The sequence below is a fragment of the Lasioglossum baleicum genome, chromosome 10 (genome assembly GCF_051020765.1).
Source record: "Lasioglossum baleicum chromosome 10, iyLasBale1, whole genome shotgun sequence".
NCBI classification, from domain to species: Eukaryota; Metazoa; Arthropoda; class Insecta; order Hymenoptera; family Halictidae; genus Lasioglossum; species Lasioglossum baleicum.
Window position 1 is genome coordinate 4,131,225 of NC_134938.1, and position 23,007 is coordinate 4,154,231.

Below are 23,007 nucleotides of genomic sequence, written 5' to 3' on the forward strand. Positions count from 1 at the left end.
CCTGAACGATCAAAGAACGCGGATCTAGAAATAGTTAAGATCTATCGCGTAGCAACTCGGAGTTTTCTGCCTTCGGAGGATGTATCGATTAAATGTTAAGCAAGCGGTGCTCAACAATTTCCAGGTACTTACAAGTTATTCGTGACCCACTATTGAACCGTCAGTCGCGCCGCGCCGCAGCAGTGAAAGGGTCAATTTTCTCTGTCTTGGCAATGATCGCCGGAAGCGCAATCGATCATCAGTGATATCATCGATCGTAGCACATCTCGTTTTTACGAACCTCGTTCGTCGTGCTCGGTGATCAAAGGCACTACTCAAGCTTTTACCGGCGACTTTCCCTTTTCAAATGATCGCGTCCGCGTATCGCACACGAAATCATGTTACATCCACGCGTCGCCGCCGTCGTTGTCGTCGGCACAACGAAACCACGGGAAATATGTATTACGTGGCGAGATCTTACGATTTTGATTCCTCGAGCCACGGAAATCGAACGCTTGTCGAGGAAAACTTATCTTTTCGAATTATGCTTTCGATCGAGTAGCTGATTTAACACGATAAACTACTCGCCCAATCCAACAGTCCCGACTTCTAAAAGAAGATCGCCTTGATAATTGTTTCTTTTGTTCGTTTTTTAATCTTCAAAGATTTCGCTATCCACGATTTCAATAGTTGCGCAAGATCGATGATTCGCCGCCTCTCGATCGCGACTCTACAAGACGTTGAGTACGTTACATACAAAAAACCGTGACGCAACAAGATGTAATATTTTTCACGGTGAATTAGAAGGCCCGCAACCTTTCAATCGAGTGTTGATTAATGATGCTCGCGGCGGTGATAAATCCATCGCGAATTCGTGATATCTCACCGCCATCGCGAATCGGTAATGGCGAACAGAATTGCCTCTTTCGGACAGTAATAATAGCATAGTCCAATTACCAATGTAGGACATTTTTATTTTGAATGGAGACTGTTACCGAGGCAAACCCTGGTTGTTGAAATGTCAGGGATCGTTGTTTGGATTTCATGGGTTTCGATTACTACTTAAAAGCAATAATGTTTCAATGATTATATTTGTGAAGTATTCACTTTATGCAAACTGATATGGAACCACGGAATGAGTACTTATAAGTACAACTTCGATGTCGAAAGGAATCGAATCTTTCGCAAGTATGTAGTACCCGAATCTTGGAAATCAGAACTGCGTCGTGGGTTTTAAGCACTTTATTTATTAAATTCGTCACTATTTCAGAATAGTATTTCATTTACAATACATGGTGTTAGCCTATTACTGTTTTTACCACGTTTTTACTAGCTCGCTTTCTTGTCTGTCTGTTCGGTACTTTTGCAATTGATTTTAAACTACCTTCCCGATGAGCCAGAGACTTGAAATTTTAAACATAGCTCAGAACTGGATGACAATGCAATATCTAAAAGAAATGTTTAAAAATGCTTACGCGTTTAGGAGATATAAACTATTAAATTTAACCGGTACACCTCTCCGCGCGACGCTCGGTAGTACGTGATCGCGTTCAGCGATCCCCACTCCGCGCGACAGCGCTCCCTACTCCACTGACCCGCTTCGCACCGAAGGAGCTCTACGTATTATTATACTATAATGTTTTTAGTTTACCAAGCGAAAGAACAGCCACACCGAGATTCTCCGTCGAACCGTTATCTTTGACATTTTACCACGGCGTTTGTTTTCGATATGACGCGGTCGCAATACCGTCTGAAATTTACTACATGTCTCTGTTATAATCTCATCAAAATGTTTAAAATCGATTGAAAATTTTCACATCAAGTTTCTGAAATCGAATTCATCGATCTTCGAAGGAAAGTAACAGCCCTATAATTAACTCGAAGCTCGAGAGTTTCACGAGACCGGTCGTTGCGCGACCGTTTCCGTTATCTCTTGCCTTATCGCCGAATTGTATGCACGTGTTGATAGGCGGGTCGATAGGGCAGACAACGAGGAGACTGGTGCGAGCACGCGCATGGAAAGCGCGACAGCGTTTTCTTTTTCTCGGCCGAATGAGACCTGAATTTTCTGCCGGCTAGAGAGTGCCAACGCATGTTATGCAAATACGCGGTCACTTGCCGATTTCTTCTCGTTAACTTGGTATCGTTAACGAGCCTTTTCTCCGGGTCCGTTCGAAAACTTGGAAACCGAACTGAAATACTATTTAAATCATTTTAAGTGATATTTCCATTTCTGGAAATATTATTATTATTATTAGACTGCGGATTTGGTGCATTTATGACAAAAATGATTAGGGAAAAAGATTAAAAGTGTTTAACAATGCCGATATACACTTTTTAACGTATAAAAATCATCAGTGAGTAAAATAAATTTTTATTTAGCTCGTACAGCTTGCAATTGATGTGTAAAAATTTGATTTTGCGTAAAGATCCGCAGTCTAATTATTCTATTTATTATAAACGGACCGAACTCCCTTTTTACACAAATCTTTACAACAGAATAAAACAAATATCAGACTTCCGTTGGACGCATGGGAATATTAACTCGCCCACACAGCCACGGAGTTCTTAATATGTTTATCAATCTAGATGAGCGTTCAGAGATTATTTTGTCATTACTAGTTTTTAGTTCACCGATTCGTTTAGCTCATTTTCCTCGTCGAGCCGAGGTCGAGTTGATTAGATCCCTGGTTTAATGTCCTTCAGCGGTGCTCATTCAACATAATGTTAGATTAAATTTGCTCGAGCGAATACAGCGAGCATGAAACATTGCGTGGTATTTCCTACAATGAAAATCTTTCTGTAATAATTTGTACAGCGCGTAGATACGTATCATCGAAATTAACTTGAAATTTGTCGATTCTGTTACAGAACAAGACCAGCCAGAACCCTACTATACAGTTCCTAGGAAACGAAGGGGTAAGTGGAAATCACTTTCTATCGTTTATACATTCACGTTGAATGTCCAGGCCTGCGCGACATGCGCAGGCTTTCGTGCGTTTTATTGTTAATAGTCGAGCGCGATGCGACGAATACTATTGGGAGTCGGACGATAACCAGCTCGTTCGTGATTAGTCACGCAAATTAGCGACAGGCACGTAATTGTTTCTTCCTGCGATAACGGAATACAGTGGGTACGGGAACTATACGAAAAACTTGATACGCTACTTACCATAGATTTGACACCGGTTTAGCTAGATACGTCTGTCTCTCTGAGCAGTTGAACTAGTTGCAATTACGTGAATTTAGTAAAATCAGCGAATCATAACATGTGTACAGGATGCGTAAAAAATGTTGTACAGTGGTACCTCGGTATACGATCTTAATCCGTCCCTGATGTTTGGACTTGCACCGAATAGGACGTACATACAACCGAACCCAACCTTTCCCATGAGAAGTAATGGAAAAATGATTAATCCGTTTCCGTGTAAAAAGACTCCTATTGATATTATTTCTACGTTAATGGGGTTGTAAAATAATTTAAACACTGTTTGAACTTTTAAACACACGAACAAACAATGAGATTTTATTTTTAAATTTAAACTGTGCTTGATGCTAAAGTACAAAAGGAAATAAATGATATTCTATTCTGTGGAAGACGTTGTAATAAATCTCTTCTGAGATTTTTTGCCCCCCCCCCCCCCCTGCAATAAAACCTGACGTTCTGGTGTTACTTCTTTTTCCGTCTTCTGCAGAGTTCGGCAAAAATTTTATTCAAATAAAAATTTCGAATAAAGTAGGTTTACAATCCATTTGAAAAAACTCATTTTATTCGAAATTTTCGTCTTCTTAGGATGTTTCTAAACTGTGACATTGTCTGGTCTTCCCAAACGATGCTATCGCGATTCGTTTGAACTTCGTTGGGATGGTATTTTGCAAAATTCACACTTCGGACGTACTCCAAAGCAGACATATACCGAGGTACCACTGTATTTCCTTCGAAGGGCTGATTCCCGAGGCCATTTCAAGTAACATTTTCCAGAAAATCGCCGATCACGCACGCTCGGGGGCACAAAGAACAGGCCGCGGCCTCGGGCTCGCCATCTGAGTGTCACGTGGCTGCGCGTTTCGCGTTTTCCGTGAATTGCCGTTTAGCGCGCGTGTGACGTCGATCGCGGACGAAGACGTGCGTCGTTGTCGGAAGTTTTCTGTCGCGATTTGTTGCGGGATGCCTGCGCGATTTGTTATGGAAACCTCGTTACTCGTCCCGCGTGCAACTCGAAAGTGTAAACCGCGCGGAGCTTCCGTGTGTGACGCAACGTAACCTCGCGCGTTCCTCCGCCTGGATGTCGTGCGTTGGAATCGATGAAAATTTCGAAATGTAAGCCATGTGACCGAACATTGTTTCTCTCGTCGGTGAATGTTGTCGCTGAGAGAAATTCATTTCCACGCGACACGTCTCGATCGCGAGGATATGCGCGCGTGCGCCCAGTATCGTGTTACACGCGCGAGAAAGAGATCTTTTCGCGTCGGGATCGAGGGATCGAGGGATCGGCGCCGATACTACGCCTGTCCGTAGACGTGGCGGAGCAATACGCCGCGTAACCGAAGGTTTCTACTACGGTGAAGGCGATCGAGGTCGTTCGAGCAAGGTTATACACCATTTTCTCCCGTTCGTCGGTTCCCCAAGCAGCGAGATCCCGTCGCTCTCGAGTCGAATCGCTGATTTTTCGTAATGGTCAGTCGCGGGGATCATAAATAGCGAGCATAAGTCTCGCAGCCACGTAATCGCCCTTTGATCTCGACTCTCTCGTCAATCACGAATTCGTTTTCGTTGCGAGCCCCGGGGCGTATTTTCGTCCGGCGACCTATTCCGAAAAACCGTGAACACGGTTACGGCGTTAGAACGAGATTATTTATGCAGAACCGAAAATGTGGCCTTGACTCGACGTCGGCCTGGCACACCGTGCGTAAAAGCTGCACGCCCCTGGCCCCGGGGGTCTCCTCGCGCGTCGTGTCGTCTTAAATCACGGCCTCGAGATCGTTTTTCGATGACGGAGGGAAAAGGTGATCGACCTCTTCCGTTTTTCGGGCGTGGTCGAGGCAATGCAGCGGACTCTATGGTGGGGACGGTTTTGCTTCGATTCGGGCAAACGTGGCCAGCCTTGCCCTATTATAAAGATCGGTTTATCTTAGCCAGTTAGTACAACAGTACCTTACTATCCTGGTTTTGTATCCAACATTTCGCAACCGCGGCGCAATCCCGTTGGAAATACTGGATACAAAACCAAAGTTAATAGACAAAGTAATTACAACTAGTTGAAGCCTTGGGCAAAGTAGAACTTCGGGGCCCCTAACCCCAACTAAATAACTTTACGAGAGAAACGTAAAATTTCGATCTTGGATCTTGGTTTGTGTTCGGGGCCTCCCTTTTGCTTTGGGCCCAAGTTGCTCATAGGGTAACGCGCCAGTAAGGTACTGTCGCGTTGCACTGGCGCTGCCTGAAGATAAACCAACCTGAAGAACTGCAAATTAAGATTGCCAGCTCGCGGAATGTAGAGTGTATCTAAGATTGCGTAGATTCGCGATCCGGCCGATCGGTGTTTAGCAACTGGGATCCAGCGTTGATCGATGAGTTCCCCGGGCGGGCAGAGAAGAGAAAATTACGATTACCTCCGGTCGAACGCAATTATCCGGTTGAACGAGGCTCGTTCCGATTCCAGTATCACCTGTTGCGGAGGGAAAGGAGTTTTGCGGTCCCTTGGTACAGGGAAAAGAACGACTCGGCCGTGCAGCCTCGGCGTTATTAAGGCTTCATTCACATAACCGATTCTGTTTAGCCGCATTTACTACGGCCGCGTTTCATCCTGACCTTTGACTGGCTTCGTCTTCCACTCTGTCAGATCTACCGTGACTCTCCGTGGATCGATCCGGCCGCGTTGACCTTTTCAAGCGATCGAAGGATGCGCAGCCTTTAGGGCCGTTAGCATCCAAGCAGCCTCCGGCAGCTGGAAAATTGTTTCCTAAGGACGCCTTCTCAGAAGCCGACCGAGTCGGTGAATCCTTGGAAAGGAGTAGGATGCCCGAGCGCGATAGAAAGTGGTTGCGGTCCCCGTTCGCCGCTAAAAATAGTCGGGGATCAAACGTGTAACCTACCGGAAGGACTTCCATTCGTCGCGTGGCCGCTCAGCTGTTCTGCTCTCGATTCCCCTCTTTTTCAGAGCGGAGATCATCCGTCGGGATAGATTGCCTCCTAACCGGGCCGGAGTGATCTACGGTTCAACCGGCTTTCTATTAAAAAATCGGGAGCAAGACATTTTTATTTTAAAGGTTTATACGAGCAACAAAAAACGCGAACGGTAGAATATAGGGAGGTGATAAAAAAGAGACACAGGTAGCGCGGCGCGACGTTTCTAATTAATAATTTATCCGGATGTGGGCGTGCCAGATTTACGAACCAATAAGCCACGAGGGAGGAGAGGAGGGCTTGAAGAAATTTCTGTTTGCCGGGCTTCGGGGAGCTCTCGCAGCTTTTCAGGAAGTCGAACGGTCGCCACTTTTGTCGCCGAGTATTTTTCCGAGGGCGGCGGATAGAGGAGATTCCGGTTAAAACTGCTTGGCGGCGGCCATGCTGCGCTTGTGTACACCCGCTGAGCTTAATCCGTTGTCACCGCGGGCCGACGGGAGCCTCCGCAGATTAACGGCTTCTATATTTTCTCGATCCGCGATAAACGACACCCGAGCCGTCTCTTTTCCACCTCCGGGCCACCATCCCTCGAATCTTCCACCTCTGCCTCCGCCTTCGTCTTCGCCTTCTTCTGCGAATTAGTTTTTCATACCGAAACAAATTGTTTAACGCAGAGGTTCTTAAATTGTGGTCTGCGAAACAACTTTGACATTAACACTTTATCTACCGGAAGCCTATTAATAGTATTTTCAATAATTGTGCGGTACCGAAAGAAAACAGAAATTTTCTTTTACATTGCAATCTTAAATGAAAGTATATTAGATAACGTTATTGAGAGTGACTTGTTAGTTCACAATGGAAATTGCTGTCACTGTTGAAGGTTCCATTAAGAAGTATTTAGCCATGAACCATAGATTTTTCAAAATTATGCAATAATCACCGGTCGGTAATGTGTTAACTTTACATCCCCCAACTTTCCGCTTTTATTCAACTGACTCGTTTAATAGAAATCCTACGTGGTCAAGACTTGTATTTGTTGTTACTTAACTAGCTAAACAATGATTAGTAAAAATTTAATTATTTTTATTCAACTGCAAATACACTTTTACCAATGTTTATTATAACGTAGTGCCTATGAGATTATTGAGAAATTAAGTCTCAAGAACGACGTAAAATGTGGGTCCGCAAAGAAAATGTTGTTCAAGGAGGGGGCCTCGGACTACATAAGTTTAAGAACTCCTGGTTTAACGGATTCAGTACTGCCAGATCGAGGAAATCGAGAGGAGGAAGGGGAAAAGTAAGAGAGGAAAAATCGACCAGAGTTTTGGTCGATTCTGGCGGCACTGAACGGATTAATGTTTCTGGGCCCGTACCCCTTACGTCTTCTGTGAGTGCGAGCGGCAGTCCGTTCGCATAATCGTGCCCCCACCCATTCGCGACTTGAAAGAGAGGAGGCTCTCGAGTCGCGTTCCCGTTCGTCCTCGCTCGTGAAATCACCGAGCCGAAATTTACGTAAGTCGGGGAATTCGCTGGAATTCGGCGGCATAGAAAGTATCCGGCTCGTGGGCGAAGGGGTTGGCGCGGCGGACCTAAAGCCGATACCTTTTCGCTGTGTTGCGCGACGCGTACGAGCGCCCATGTAAACTTTCACGCGCACACGTGCCCGATAATTACGCGTGCAGGAAAGTAAAGCGACTCGGTCCCGAAGTTCGCCGTGCTCCATGGCAAATTACAAAAAAAAAAAAACGCATTTAGCGAACCGGTAAAAAAACCAGAATGTTTGATCAGTTTTGCGTCCGACTTTTATCCCATTTTTCAGAAGAATTCGACTACTGTGCGAGTCCACGTCTCTACAAAGCCTTGTCTGCGTCCACGACAGACATCTATCTCGCCGCTGCAGGCCCCGGCCAGGAGCGTAGCAATTATACCAATATAATTCGCTCGTTTAGTAGACGTCCTTGTCGCGGCTGACGCATGTATCTCCAGAGAACCGAGCCGTGTCTCGGCTCAATCCGCGCTGCCGGTGTTGTTCTACCTGCCGATGCAAGTTTGCACTCGCACGCACGCGAGCCAGCGATTTCACGTGTAACAAAACCTCCCGACATCCGATCGCCACCAGTCTTTTCACTTTTTCTCGTTCTCCTCTCTCCGACGCTGTCTTACCCTTGCCGAGCGCGTTTCAATCGTGTTTCCCAATCCTTGGACGTTCTTCAAAAGGATTCTCTATCCGTCTTTTACGACACCGGCTTAGTCGCTGCTCTTGCAAATTTATTTCGGAATTCTTTTGTTGGATCCTAATGTTTAAATAAAGCGTCGGGGGTTATTTAGACAACTGTGTCCCCGTCTGCGGCGTTCTCTCTTTCGCGCGGACGTCCCTGCTCGAAGTATAATTCCTGCTCGCATAAAGTCTATCTCGCCGATACCGGCGGCCTTTTACGTGCTCAAGATTTAGCATACGCAGAGACCGTGCGCACGCTCGCCTTCGCATTGTTGCCTTTCACTCGGTCGCTTGCTACTTGGTTGTTATGCACATTTCATCCGTGAATGGAGCGTTGCTGGCTCGCGACTTTTCGGCTTTTCGAGAGCAGCGGCGTCGCGTCGCGGCGCTATCGGAAAATCCGCGGATCAGGGAATCATGAGCGTGCAGCAGCGCGACTGGAAAATTTCCGACCGACAACGGCGGTTGTACCGACAATTTTCCGGACCGTCGGGCCGTGGATTGAAATGATTTTTGAAGCTTCCTACACGTTTAAATGAATAAGAATGGCGCAGAGATCCCGGGCCAGTCGGTTCCATCGATCCGACGGTATAAATTCGATTAGGTTCGCGCAGTTCGTCGAATCTCCTTACGTCATAGCTCGTGATACGTGGGAACGTGGTCCGCGGATCGCCGATGGACCACAACCGGAAGCCGATCTGTTTTATTGTCTTTTCCCGGGGGGCGTTTCCTCGTTGATCGCGTACACGCGAGCCGGGACGCGTTTCTTTCGCATCGAGACGCGTGTTTCATCGAGCTGCCAACCGGCCGCCATCGCGATGAAACATCGTTGCCGTAACAGTTACTTTTACGCGTGACCCACTTACCATTCTAGCAGTCGAATCTAAGCATCACAATGAGAAGTGGGTCACCCTGAAATAATTGACGGATTCGCGGCGAGAGAACCGTCCCGGGGGAAGCCCTCCCTTCGACGGCCATCTTTCCGCCGGCGCGGCGCTGGCTCTCCGCTTGCCTCGTCCACCGTTAGGCGAATTACACTCTGACCTCTCGTGCCTTCTGGATCCCCAACTCCGCGACAAACTCGATCATTTTATATTGCATATTGTGTACCACAGTGTTCCCGCGATTGATGTGACTTTCGGGTATGCGGTTTGGTTGGTCGATCGCGCTACAAGGAAATTAAGGTATTTGGCTGTTTAAATTGGGGTTTTATGATACTCGATGTATCATTCTCAGGCTAAATGTCTCGCGTAATTCTTCCATTCGAGTAAGTTTGAATGGCGGCCGACTTGCCGGCTGCTCGCGGCAGTGTTTTATCCGTCGGAGCGGTCGGAGCGACGAAGGTGTGCGAAACGCGCAGTAGAACACGTTCTCCCCTCCACGAACGCATACGTATATCGTTCGCCTATTAAACGGAGTGCGAGGAAACAGAGGGATCGTGTTCCGCGACGAGAGCGTCCGATTCCCCCTTCATCGACACCGTTCCACCCTCCGGAGGGCCGCAGGACATCGTATAATAGGATTCGGGCCGAAAACTGCCCTATCCCAGGCTCGTTTCTGTTGGTTTTATGGACGTAACGAACCCGTGTGTTTGCCACCGACAGGATCCGGCGAATGCAGGACGCGTCCCTGTGTATAGGTCTATCTTTTATCGTTGCGGCCTTGCGCGCATGTAGGCGATATATGCGGGTGTTGCGCTCTCGCCTCGCCATTAATTTTCCCTCCGTTTTTTCGCGTTCATTCACGCGGCGTTACGCCTGCGACCTGCCCGATAATACAGCACCGCGCACACGTACATATGTGCACGCCCCTGTACATCCTCGTGGCTGTTATTCCGGCTTACCGCTTTTGAAAAATTACCGACGCCAGGCTTTCCTCGCGCTTTTGTTCTCGCCGGAAAAAATGAACAGCCATTTTTATGGGACACAAGGCCCCGCACGCGACACGTGTTTATCTCGGAGAGGGCTGGATTATCTTTTTAGCTTCTCTTTGCTTCAAGTTTGGTGTGTATCGATGTAGGAAAGGTGTCCCATTGTTGTGTAAGAAAGGTGATCGCACAGGTTCGTTGCACTCGGATTCTTCCACGGTTGAGCTCGGTATCGACTCGTGGAAAGCAACAGCTTACATCTACTCGAACGTGTGTCTCGCCGGGATTACCGTCGCAAATAACTTAAACCATTTGCTTTCTCTGCGTGTTCCAAATTCTTGCTTTCGCCTTTGATTTAGACTCGAAAAAGAACAGGTTGCCACCGCCGCGCCGCGGTAGAAAGGAAGCACGCTGCGATACCTGTTTTGCAACGAGCGGGCCCCGAGCTTCTCGAGGAATACTGACACGCGCAAAACAGTCCCATTATCGTCGGATTTCTTCGGGTTTTCCAATAAGAGTTACCTAAGTTTTCCCCAATAAAACAATAGATTACTTTCGATGTAAAACTTTGGTACGAAACGAGTCGTTACGCTTAGCTCGTCATCTTTGCGTCTATCCTAAGCTCACGTACACTGTCGGATAAAATGATAACACATTTGATGTATTTTTATATTCGACTAGAGGGGAGTTGTTGCTCGCTCGCTTCGCGAGCTTCGCGAGTAGGGTGTCGATAATGTAAGTTTCTATTGAAATATTGATTAAAAGCTGCGACGTACTATTGAAATATTGATTAAAAGCTACGACGTTGGTTTTTGTTGTTGTATTGAAATATGTATGATTCTAAAAGCACCTTTAGTTTTCCCGGAATTTTCCATTTTTCCGTGGTACTTTTCCAATTTTTCTTATCCTATAACCTAGTTCGGACTAATACGAACATTTTAAAAAAAGAATTAGCCAAATCGGTCCAGCCGTTCTCAAGTGATGCGCTTACCAACGAACAGCATTTGATTTGTATTTATATAGATATGTCCTTCGAACTTCAAACTTCGCACTTGTGTTCTGCACCACACAGAAAAAGATTAAAACAAACGTATCCGAGTTTATATAACAAACTCTATCCGAGTGTCAACAAGGCACAAGACCAGATACGATAAATCAACAAAAAGGTTGATATTTTCAAAATATCTACGAAAATGAAGATGATTTTATGGAAATTCCGGCCCCTGTACATCAAATGCGTTATCATTTTGTCCGGCAGTGTATATCGGAGCTTCATACACAATAATAAAACACCGCCCTTCGATTTGGCGACATCACAAAATTTGTCGATCGTGCAAGGTAAGACATCTTTTCATCCCGGCGCGCACGACAACGGTTGTTTGCGAAATTGAAATTGCGGGCTCGCCCGCGAACGTTGTGGCATAGCAATCGCGGGCGTAGTCGTTAATTGCGAGCCGAGAATGACACGGTGCTCCAAATAATTAGAGGATTGGGAAGCTCTCGATGGAAGAAAGCAGAGCGTCGTTTTGAAAGCTGTGCTCCGCGGCAACAATATTCCAGTCTCCGCGAGACAATCAAGGGATCTAGTTTCTAAGGTAATTACGGATATCAAACCACGTATCAGGGATGACGAAAAGAAAAGTATGGTAATAATACATCGGGACACGGGACGCAGTAATAACTCTGACGATGCTATAAATTATAAATAATCTAGTCCCCCCCCGTAGCTCGGCTACTTCATTGTGCGATAACGGCGCGCGAGCTGATAATCTCTTAATTAACTTGAACAGGTTAATAGCGAGCTGTAGAAAGTTATTTGTTTCTCAAGAAAAATATGTATACCCCGATAAATGCTGACGATTAGATTGCGGGTTTTGTGTACACTCTTCGTACAATAAAAAGTTAATCGACTAATTACATCTACTCTGTAAACCTTTCTGAAAAGATATTGAAAACTTGAAGAACCGTAAAAAGGTTATTGTTAGATTAGTACAGACACGAAATTACCGTACTTGGAACAAAACGTTCAGCGACTTTATTTATCGTACTCTTCATTCGTCTAAAAATACAGTTATCTCTTTCTGAGAGAATCTGTATCTCTAGTGGAATGAATTCTTCTATATCAGCAGTTTTATAAAGCAGTACAGTAATGTCGCGTTTACTGTCCACAGCCTGCGTTCTGCACGGACAGTAATCGTATACCGGCATTATTTTTTTATTTCTGCGTCTATATACTGCGCTAAGAGTTCAAAACAAAGCCGAACGTAGAGAGGGACAGCATGACAGTGGAGTGGGTAGGCATTGGACAGTGTTCGCGGACAGTAAACGCGACTTTACTGGCTTGACTGTGGTAGGTTGAATGTTAAAGGTTTTATTGGGTTGACAGAAAGTAATTTCGGTATTTTAAGGTGAAATGGAGCACAATTTTATTATTCAAGCAATGAACTTTAACGAATAAGATGCTTTCCCTTGTGTTCGGTGATCTTTTGTCAAAAAGAATAATCAAGAAAATATTCTATTGACTAAAGTTCATCGCTTGAATAAAGAAATTCGGTTTGATTTCACCTTAAAATACCGAGATTACTTTTTCTTGCCAACCCAACAGTAAAACAGGTACGTACTTAAGCTTTGTTTCTGCATTGCATCTAGCTCATTAACGATTCCAAGTACGATCGCGATGGAAAAACACCGGCAGAACTTCCCGTTAAAAAATGCACTGCGAAGATCAGTAAATCTGCTTGCGATTGCGTCACATTGAATCGGCTTATCGATTTCCATAGTCGGATCGTAATTCAGCTTTGTACAATTCACGGAACAAAATCGAGAAAATCAACTTCAATGGTCGTGTCTGTTGGAATAGAAGTTTCAGTTGAAGTTCGTCTTGGGAGCAGGTGAAAATGATTATATAATATTATAGATTTCTTTGCAAAATAAACATTGTCTACACCGAATGGCCTCACCGGTTTCGAGGACCTTGAAACATGTTTTCAAGCTCGTAATTTATAGGTTGTAAATTTTTTTTTAACTTATTTATTCGTTTTAGCGAGCGTTCGCGAAGAGATGTGGTCTTTTAAAAGTATATTCACGTAAAATATTACGGGAACCGGAAAGCAATGTCGTATTTTTTTGTAAAATTAGAGTAGCAAATCAGTGAAGTAATCACCATCCTTATCAATGACTTTCTGCCGCCTAGTATGTAAGTAACTTTTCAATCCCCCCCCCCCCGCGATTGGTAGAATATAGATAGTTTTTGATAGAAAAAAATGTGGAAAATCCGGTTTTTAGCTCTTCTACATTTCGGAATTTTTGTCCACTTGAAAAATTCAGCATTGACCTGAACAAATAATAATCAGAAGGTGCGGCATCGGGCGAATAAGGTAGGCGTGGTAACACTTCCCAACCTAATTTTTTCATTTCATTCGAGTCTTTTTTGTGCAAATATTCTGGATTTTAATCGGTCATTTCGCACATAACCTCTAAAAAACAGTACATATTTTTGTACAAAACAGTACTAACCAGTCTCCTGAACCTGCAGCCATGTACTGAACAACGTAGGTGCACGAAGTTAGCTGTTAAGGTGCAGTGTGGTAAGTCCGCCCTAGTTTTTGCAAAGTTGGACTTTCAACTGATGTATTTTCAGTCTGGAATGTAAAAACTCAACGTTCTTGGTATCAAACTCTTGCCACAGTTACTACTGATGAATTAGTATTATGTAGGATTCTAATTATGCTTGAAAATGATCATTTTGATAGGGTATTGTACAAAGTGTCAACTACTACGCACTTGTCCCGAAAATGGGGTTTTTAAAAAGTTTCTTTTTATAGACTTTTTATATTCTACTTTTTAGTCTTTTTAGTGGAGTGGAGATGAGTCGGAGTAGGAACGCGTAGTGGAGTAGGGAGCGCTGGCGCGCGGAGTGGGGATCGCTGAACGCGATCACGTACTACCGAGCGTCGCGCGGCGAGGTGTGACGGTTAATATTTAAATATCTTTTTCTCCTAGACGCACAGTTTCTTATCAAAATTTGTTTGTGGGCCGGTCGGGGCGCAGCGCCGACAAATCGGTTATTCGCCGGTTCGCGATTTGGAACGCGAGTCCTATCTTTAGCCCTGCGACTATCTCGGAGCGTTCGTGACGAGGGAGAACGGTTCCACACCGAACGATCTTAAACCTGTAAAACTGGATTCTCCTGGATCGCGCGATACATACATCGAAATTACCCGCTTCGACCGGCCGATATCATCTCTGGTCCGAGCGGGAACCCGTCGAGCTTCGGTCCTCTGTCCATCGCGTCGCGGATCGTCGTTCGATTTCATTCTCGTCCGCGCGACGATGGCTGACTCGTCGCGACGATTCTCCTTATCGCTCGCGATACAATTCAAAAACCGAGGAATTCTCCAAGAGAAGGATTACGCGGCCATTATCTGCGAGATATCGCCGATATTCCGAATGCGTCGATCGGCCTCGATCGCCTCGCCAGTCTCTCGAGGAGCCAGGAAATCGTTTCTGAAAGTCGGCGATGACTAAACTGCGCATCGCCATGCGTTTACAGCGTATAAAAATCCTCGGAAAGAACCAGGATGCCGGAGTTCATTAATATTTATCTCAGCCGCGTTTTATTTCTCATCCGCCGCGCCGCGCCGCATTCATTAGCGATTCGAATATCATTTTACTGCGATTTTTTTTTATCTTTTCACGACGGTTCGCTGTTGCGCGTCTTCTTCCACAACTTTCGGATTTCATTCTTACGAAGTTAGAAGTGACTGGTTGATATGTAAGAAATGTTTTGTGGAAATCGCAATTGGTCGGAATTAGTACGTCCGAACGAAATGAGTCTGCGCTATTCGAATGACCTGGGCAAACCTGTTTTCTCGCAGAGATAAGGGTAGCAGTTGTCGCCATGTTCGAAAGAGAATATCAGGCCGTAGGTCCGGGGACGAGCAAAAAAATCGATATAAATTGCAAAACATAGTAACGGGTTGCCGGACGAGTCCGCGTCGTGGTAAAAGTAACCGTATTGTCTGACACACTCGCATATCGAATGGCCGAGCGTTCGACCGGTTGATCGAATATTCGGTGATCCGGTAAAACCAGTTGAAACCGCGATCGATCGGTAGCGGCGTGTCGGATAGATGTCTCGAATTCGGTGTTCGTCCAGCAGCGTGGCTCGTCAGAAAAGCAGAGTCGCCAGATTAAGATTTGTCTGCTAGTCGACCGAGCCGCATAAATATGGCAGTCCCTCCGAGTAAAAATTTGGTCATAGATATCGTCGAGTTTCCTCGACGAAAGCCCGGCTCGTTCGACGATCGGCGAGAAGGTTCTTTTGTTCGGGTGGCGCCCATTTTCCACGAGACGGCCGCTCGTAATCCGATTTATTGCCGGCGCGGGTTTCCCGGAATACTTTCGATGCCACCAATTAGCAGCACTAAATCTGGTCGGTCGAACGGTTAATATTCATGAGCGGTGTCGTCGCGCATACTTAAAACCGAGAACGCTTAGAAGCAGTTCCAAGGCGAGATGAACCGTTACCCAGCTATTTATTCTTTTCGAAAAAGGAAGCTCTTGTTTCCCGTCCATAAACCAGACGGCCGAATGCATTACCCCGGCGATTACGCCGTCTTTAATCGTTATTTCACGAGAACTCAGGAAGCGGACGAGACTCAACCGATTTCGATCTGTGACCGCGTCGTGTCCGCGTCCGGGTAATCTATTCGGCTAGATCGACACGGCATTTTCGGCCGACGATGCCAGCAGCCCTCTGGCACAGGGCCCACCGACTCCTCGCCCGATCAAATCGATTATTCGCTTAGCTCTCGCGGCGGATTTCAAGGGCCAAGCTTTCTTCGATACATTGAAACATTCATGTTTCGAGGAATACCTTAATCGGAGTCCGAAACGTATCGCCAGCTATTTCGAACCGCGGTGTATTCGACCACAGACGCTTTCCAAAGTCCGAGGAGTCAACCGGCAAAGTTTCCGCTCGAAGAAGAATTTTTGAAAAATTCATGTTTCGAGGAATACTTTAATCGGAGTCCGAAACGTATCGCCAGCTATTTCGAACCGCGGTGTATTCGACCACAGACGTTTTCCAAAGTCCGAGGAGTCAACCGGCAAAGTTTTTCCGCTCGAAGAAGAATTTTTCTGACCGCGGAGGAGATCCTCGTCGCCGCACCGGTAGCATAGGTCAGGTACCGGGCAAACTCGAGGCCCCCGCGATGGAAGAAATGGCTTGTGGAGAGTCTCGTAAAGTTCGCATCCTCTCTCTGATGCAGCACCGGCTCTCCTGCTTACAGGAGGCTCTCGAGGCATGGAGTTCGCTGAAGGCGTACACAAGTGCTTTCCACGGTACGACGCCGACGGGAGCTATCGGAGAGGAGAGCACGTGCAGCACGCGCGAGCTTCCGACCGAACGTGGGGACGATTTTTCATGAAATATGCACGGACGTTTCCCTCGCGCGTTCTCCCTTTATCTGTTTTTTTCCTCGAACCGCGCGTCACGCTATATACATTCAGTTTCCCGTTTCTCCTCCTGGACAGAGGTTTTCTCTGTGGGAGCTTTTCCCTTTCGCTTCCCCTTCCCCGTCGCACGAGCCCACTCGGCTTCATTTACACCCGGCCCCATCTGTCTTTATCCCCTGCTCTTCCCTTTTCCTCGGTTTTTCCTGTTTCCTGGCCAAAGTCAGCCTCTCTCTGCGCTCACTCTCCTCCATTTTATTTTAATCCCTAACTCCTCGCCGCTCCTCCACCCTTCACCGCGGCGTCCTCCTTTGACCAGGCCTTTCTTTCTACATGTTTCCCACTTCTGGCTGGGTAGCGCAGTCCCCCCGCCCCGCCTCTCAGGTTTCTGGATTCCTTTCGGCCACGCGCCCTCGAGTGTCCTCCCCTGCGACACAGACATCGAGAAACGAACGCATGAATATTTCAACCCTCTGCTACCAAGAGCGATTTGCCTTCCCCTCTCTCTGCTACCCTGTTATCTTCCGCTCGAACCGTTCGCGGCCCTCTCTTTCGCAATTTCATGGAAACCCTTCGGAATCGATTCGACTAATCGCGTCCATGTTTCCACGCGATCTTGTGGAACCGACAGTCCCTGGCCCTCGGACGTAAATTGCCCCACAATGTTCCCAGGCAAATTACCTCTCGGTAAGAAGAAACTATCCGTTGGCTGTTCCCAGTGACCCTAGTTGCTCTTGCTTCGACGTTCGGTCAGTGTTCCCAGACGGGTCAACTTTTTTTCGCGCATGCACGTCCAAAACAGTAACGTATCTATGATCAGGCGATGATGCAGCAGAGCCCTGCGGTAGCTATATCGGCGGGAATGTACATATGTACATGTAGGAGGGCAAAAGTCACAGAACCAAACATGTAGTAGGCTCCATGGAGGTCATATCAATTTCTTAAAATTCTGCATGGCACTCAAGGTGCCACATTTCCTCGAGAAGCGTACTTCACTGAGGCTGAAATCGCCGCGCAGGCGCGAAATAAGGTGACTCGTCTGGGAACACTGCGTTCGGTTCCCATCCAGACACGTTGAGGAGATCCTAAAGCATAGACGACAAGAACAGGAGTGGGAAAGATCAGAAGTTATATCCGCTCATCATTCTTTGGTCATGTTGGAGGTGGATAAGGTCTCAATCTTGAGTCCTGGACCGTTAGGTTTGTTTATTGGGTATGGGCCCGGTACATATGAGAGTATCGTGTCAAGTCCCACACTTTCCTCTCGACCGTCATCTTTAGCAGGGATGCAAAGGAAAGGAGACCCCAAACAGTGTCGCCAGATGAGAACCAAGCGTGAAACGAATTTTGCGCGTCGTGGCGGAATTCTTGATACAGCCCGATAGAGCGATTCGAGGACAGGTGTGTCGACGGCATTTGGATCTAGCCAGAAGACGCTCGACGAGGAGGTTTACGTCAGCTGGTACCGTTAAACAGATTTTCGGATAATCATTAGTCGACCGTGTGCCGTTAGAATCGTCAAATACCCCGCGCAAAACTAGCGGGATCTATTATTCGAGTCAGGGAACGGGGCTGATGAGATTGTCTTCTCTCTCCCCGATGGCGGTCAACTTGATCACGAGCCTGCACGAGTGAACTGTCCCGATCGAACTATAATTGATCGAGGACGAAGCCCCCTCCACCGGCGGATCCACGAATAAAATAGTTTTATTTATTTTTCGTAGCCGAGAGACGCGCGGATCGAGCTCTCCTCGGGAACGGCGGCGGCTATTTCGACCAACAAGCTCTCATGCATCTTTCATGAGTCTATCCAGAAGCGAAACTTCGATTAATCTTGCTCATCGCTGGTGAAATTATGCCCAGCTCTCGTAGACTCCGAATTTTTTTTACTTACGATCGAGCGATCTGCATGTTATATCGGTAACGGGTAGGAGTATCGCTCGCCTCCGTCGGGATCAATCGAAATAAACGAAAGGAAGAGTTATTCTACAAATTACTCGGTGCTGCCGCGACTGGAACTGGTTCTGGTCATTTCTACAACGCGTAAACACTACGATATAACATATGAAACAAAACGAATTATTAGAAATTCGAAGGAGAAACAAGTAACGCAAGCTATTTCCTGTGCGTCGAGCGATCAGGACCGGTGGGAAGGGCTAACATGTTTTCTTAATATCTCGGATCGCTGCGCGTGACGAGATCGCCAGCGACAACGTCGGTGACCCGAGCATCGATTGGAGTATAATTAATGGAGGACGAATTTCCTTGTACGGACAGGCAGGCCGGCGTTGGGCAACGTTCACGGAGAAGCGTCAGCATCCGGCGTCGACGTCGGGCCGGCGCGGCGCGTCGTCATTAATTATGGCGGACAGCGAGGGAAGAAAATACGCGCTTATCGATCGACTCAGCGCTGCTACCCTGACCGCTGTCGCTTTCCACAATCGTCCTTTCCGCCGTCGTGTTTTTCGTTCCGTTATCCGTGAAATCGCGCTCGCCTAATCGGCGGCGACGCGGCAATCATGCGGCGGTTTCCGGCGCCCTCGTTGACGCGAACCGATTAGTTCCTCTGCCGACGACTACCTCGTTCACATCGCTGGAATATCGCTCCCATGAAGGTACATACCTGACATTACCATGTAACGCGCGTTCCTTCTTCTCGCGACTCGTCTCTACGCGATTTTTGCCAGGTGTCTTTCACTTTTTCGGGCTTTAAGAAACGGCATCGGCTGTAAGAATTTAATTCCAGTTCGGGCGGGTTTTGCAGACCGGAAAGTGTGCATAGTGTCTGAAGGAGACTTCGTATAAGAACCATTCATACGATTAAACAACAAAGCGTTAATCTTAGGTACGAAACACCTAATGTAATGTTTATTTATGATGATATTTCCAATATAATTTAGATTCTACCGAAATTTCTTGTTTCCTTTTGATCTCTCTCACTTGTGGTACAAATACCAGGAACGGAAGTATTGGTTTTCTGCTTTCAAAATTGTATTTTCTGCTAACAATTTTCCACATTGTTTTGGCATTGATGTCTCTTGAACAGAAACTATTCAGTCACGTAATTCAAAATTCCCGCCCAATTGACTACGATCCACCATTGATCCATATCGACCACCAATCTGTCCAACACATGTTTCAGTTACAATTTTGCCAACATGGAACAAAGTTCAGTTAACCGTAACTCACTATTATTCGTTTAAATGTTAATTTTCGTCACAGCAAGTATGTGGTTTTATATTTTCCTTTTTTCCTGAATGGAATTACACGGCTGTGTTAAAAGTTTCTTCAAAATATATTATACATATATTATTATTTTTCAGGCGCAAAAGTGTCTCTTTGAGAATGATCCAAATAAGGATCGAAACGTCGAGAAACATGTTTATATAATTGCAAATTTGCTAGTTTCTATAAATGATCGAACCTTGCGCTGAAATCATTAAAGTTATTATACTTCGTATAACTATGTGTAACGTTAAGAATCAAATGCCCGAACTTTCTAAATGCGCATTGCATATTCTGCGATGTTCAAGGAGCAATGAAATTAAGAACGTATGTACACTTTGAAAACAGAATGATTAAACTGACGAGCAGCAATGCATCGGAGACAGTTTGTTATTGATAGTTTCCAAGGATAAGGTATCCATGGCGCGTGTAAATGTTTGCGAAAGCTCATTAAAAATGCTATAAATTGTCTTTAAATTGTTAGTCGAGGAGAGAGAGATCGATGCGAATGAAAATACCTCGCCCGCAGTGATTGATTGACACCACGCTGCCAACGGATAGAACAGTATTAATAATAAAGGTCGGGGAACTCGAATTCTTGTGTCGAACGCAGACCGCTACAAATGGAGTCTTGATTAGCTTATAAATTTCCTTGACGGGGGGAGAGGAGATGGAGACACGGAGTAGGGCGAGCTAAATTTGAATATTCTAACCATAATGTAATATAGTTTGAAAAATGATCAAGACTTCTATACAGATTCGCCAAAAAGAAGTGTCCATAGTCCTTAGGCTTTCTCGACTTTCTAAAACTTTTCCACGTTCGACGCGAGATGGAAAAGTGTGTCTTTTCGATACGCGTCGCTAATGATTCTGCACTGGTTGCTCTATTTCCTCGCGATTAATGATTAATTAATAAGAACGCATCGTTGAAGGCTGCAGGACGCGCGGAACGGGTGTGCCGGTATGTAATTCGGATAAAACGATCGATACGCAGCCGGTGTATCTGCGCGGCGCGCCGCGGCGAATGAAAGAAATATAAGTGTAAAACCGGAAGTTGAGAGTCGGAGGCAGGCGACGCGACGCGCGGCTCCCTTCTTCCCGAGGAAAGTTTAACGACCGCGTTACATTCCTCGGAATGCGAGGCTCGAGATGCCAGCGCCGGCATTCGAATCTTGCGAATACAGTTATTGAAAAACTCCGGCACATGCCTGTCGAATCATACGTTACCCGTCGAAATAGCTACCTTTCTAATTCTCAATCACCAATCAATCGACAGAGATACCCGTTGATTAATTGCGCATTCATCTCGGGCCAATCTGTTCTCACTATTCCCGATCGCTTACCCTTTAATTCGCCTTCGGTTCCGTCGATTGAATTATCAGCTGCTCCATTAGGCAAGATTTCTTCGAATCGAAATACATCCGCCGCCGAACGGCTGAAACATCGAATATGCCGATAGTTGATTAATTATTTCATAGCCAGTCGGTTAAACTCGAATGATTCTTCATTCGATCGAATAATTCGCACCTCCGAATCGAGCACGCCTGGCTATCGGGTATTGTCTTTTAATTGGAATCGCCTCGGCTCGTTGGATTCAGCGGTGAACTCGCAGCTCGCGATCCAGCATCCGTAAACTGGTCTCCGACACGATTTACCAGCGTGAAAACAGGATTTGTTCTGGCCGCGGATTCTCCCGCATCTCGCTTTCCGAGTCCTCGAGTGAAATCCTTGCAAGGTCGAACGAGCGCACCGCGAGAACGATTTAGGCCGGAAATTCCGCGAGCGATCGTGCGAACACGGCAAGAACGATCGTTCGCACGCGCGCCTCTATCTCTCCGGCACGTAACGTCTTCCTTCCTTTCTTTCTTCGTTCGTAGGCCCTTCTCTTTCGATTCTTCTCTTCCTTTTCCTGTCGCGGTCTTCCCTTTCCTTCTCCTTCTGCTTGTCTTTCGATCGGTGCCGCCGGCTCAGGGGAATTGACAGACAAGTCTGAACCCGACGATACGACAGTTACGGAGAGAATACTCTCGTCATAATTCGATGGCTGGAGAAGACGTATGCTGAACAGATTGTGCTACGACACCAGACAGGGGTTCTAGATATCTTAAACTCGCCTTAGCGGCGGCGCGGCGAACAGCAAATCGATAAACGCGATCCCGACAAATATTTATCATCCGATTTATACGGTAGCCGCGTAAACGAGTAACACAACTGTTTCATATTTCACTCCCCTCGGTCGTCGGAGTAATAAATCCTCCATACGTTCTGTCAGGGATTGCTTTCGTTTGGACCGTGAAATCGTGAAAATATGAATTTGCATGAAAGTGCCGACTACATTCGAAGAAACACGTACCAGGTATCTTTGTAAGTAGGCTGCGAGAAAAATGTGGCACCGAGCAAAGCTACCGACGAATACTTTTGCGGCGGACTGTTCGATGGAATCGCGGATTCTTTTAGCTTTCGTAATTAGCGCGAGTAAGAGTTGCTGGGGACTACTAATTCGGTTATAAAATGCGTTAGATTTCTCACACAGCTTGCTGGAAAAAGAATTCAGCTCTGCCGCTGGCAATTCCACGAATGATCTTTTGAATTTCTACTCTCACGCGAAAATTTCACGGCGTTCTTCAATTCTGGCAAGTTGCTCTTCTGGCCGGTTGATCAGCAAATTCTTTGAGGCTCCCTGTGCATCGCGCACGTTTCATTAACAGCGGCTCGTATCAATCTCTTTGCATCTCCGTCGAAACTCCGGCTTTCGAACCTGTTGCCTGGCTGCAGCCAGCTCGAAACCCTGCACACAGTTACTGAAATTTCGAATTCATTACCAACGAATGACTTTCACTCGCGCTGTGCCGCAATGGCGACCCGTTGCTTCGCGCGCATTGTACGACACCGCTCGATCGCGATCGAGTTTCCCGCGATCCTGCACTCTGCATCGAAACAGCCCATTCTTCACCCTTGCCCAGCTGATGCGCCGGTTTCGTTGAGCTTAGACCACGCAGATTGGTACGCGCGAAATAAACGTTCTCTGTCGAAAAAATGCTTTCGCGAGAGGAGTGATCGCCGAGGTTAATCGAAGTAACTTTTTACGCGACGGTGAACGGCAACGGGGAATTTAGAATGCTGAAAAACAGCGCG

The 23,007-nt window shown here is 46.4% G+C and overlaps 1 protein-coding gene across 1 annotated transcript in view; it reads left to right on the top strand.

The window, feature by feature from the left end:
• Positions 1–23,007, top strand: part of Su(tpl) (Suppressor of Triplolethal) — a 130,613-nt gene that overhangs the window by 39,144 nt on the left and 68,462 nt on the right. The window contains exon 2 of the mRNA XM_076432024.1: positions 2,851–2,898. Coding sequence (XP_076288139.1) covers positions 2,851–2,898 — 48 coding nt within the window. The remainder of the gene's footprint in view (positions 1–2,850; positions 2,899–23,007) is intronic.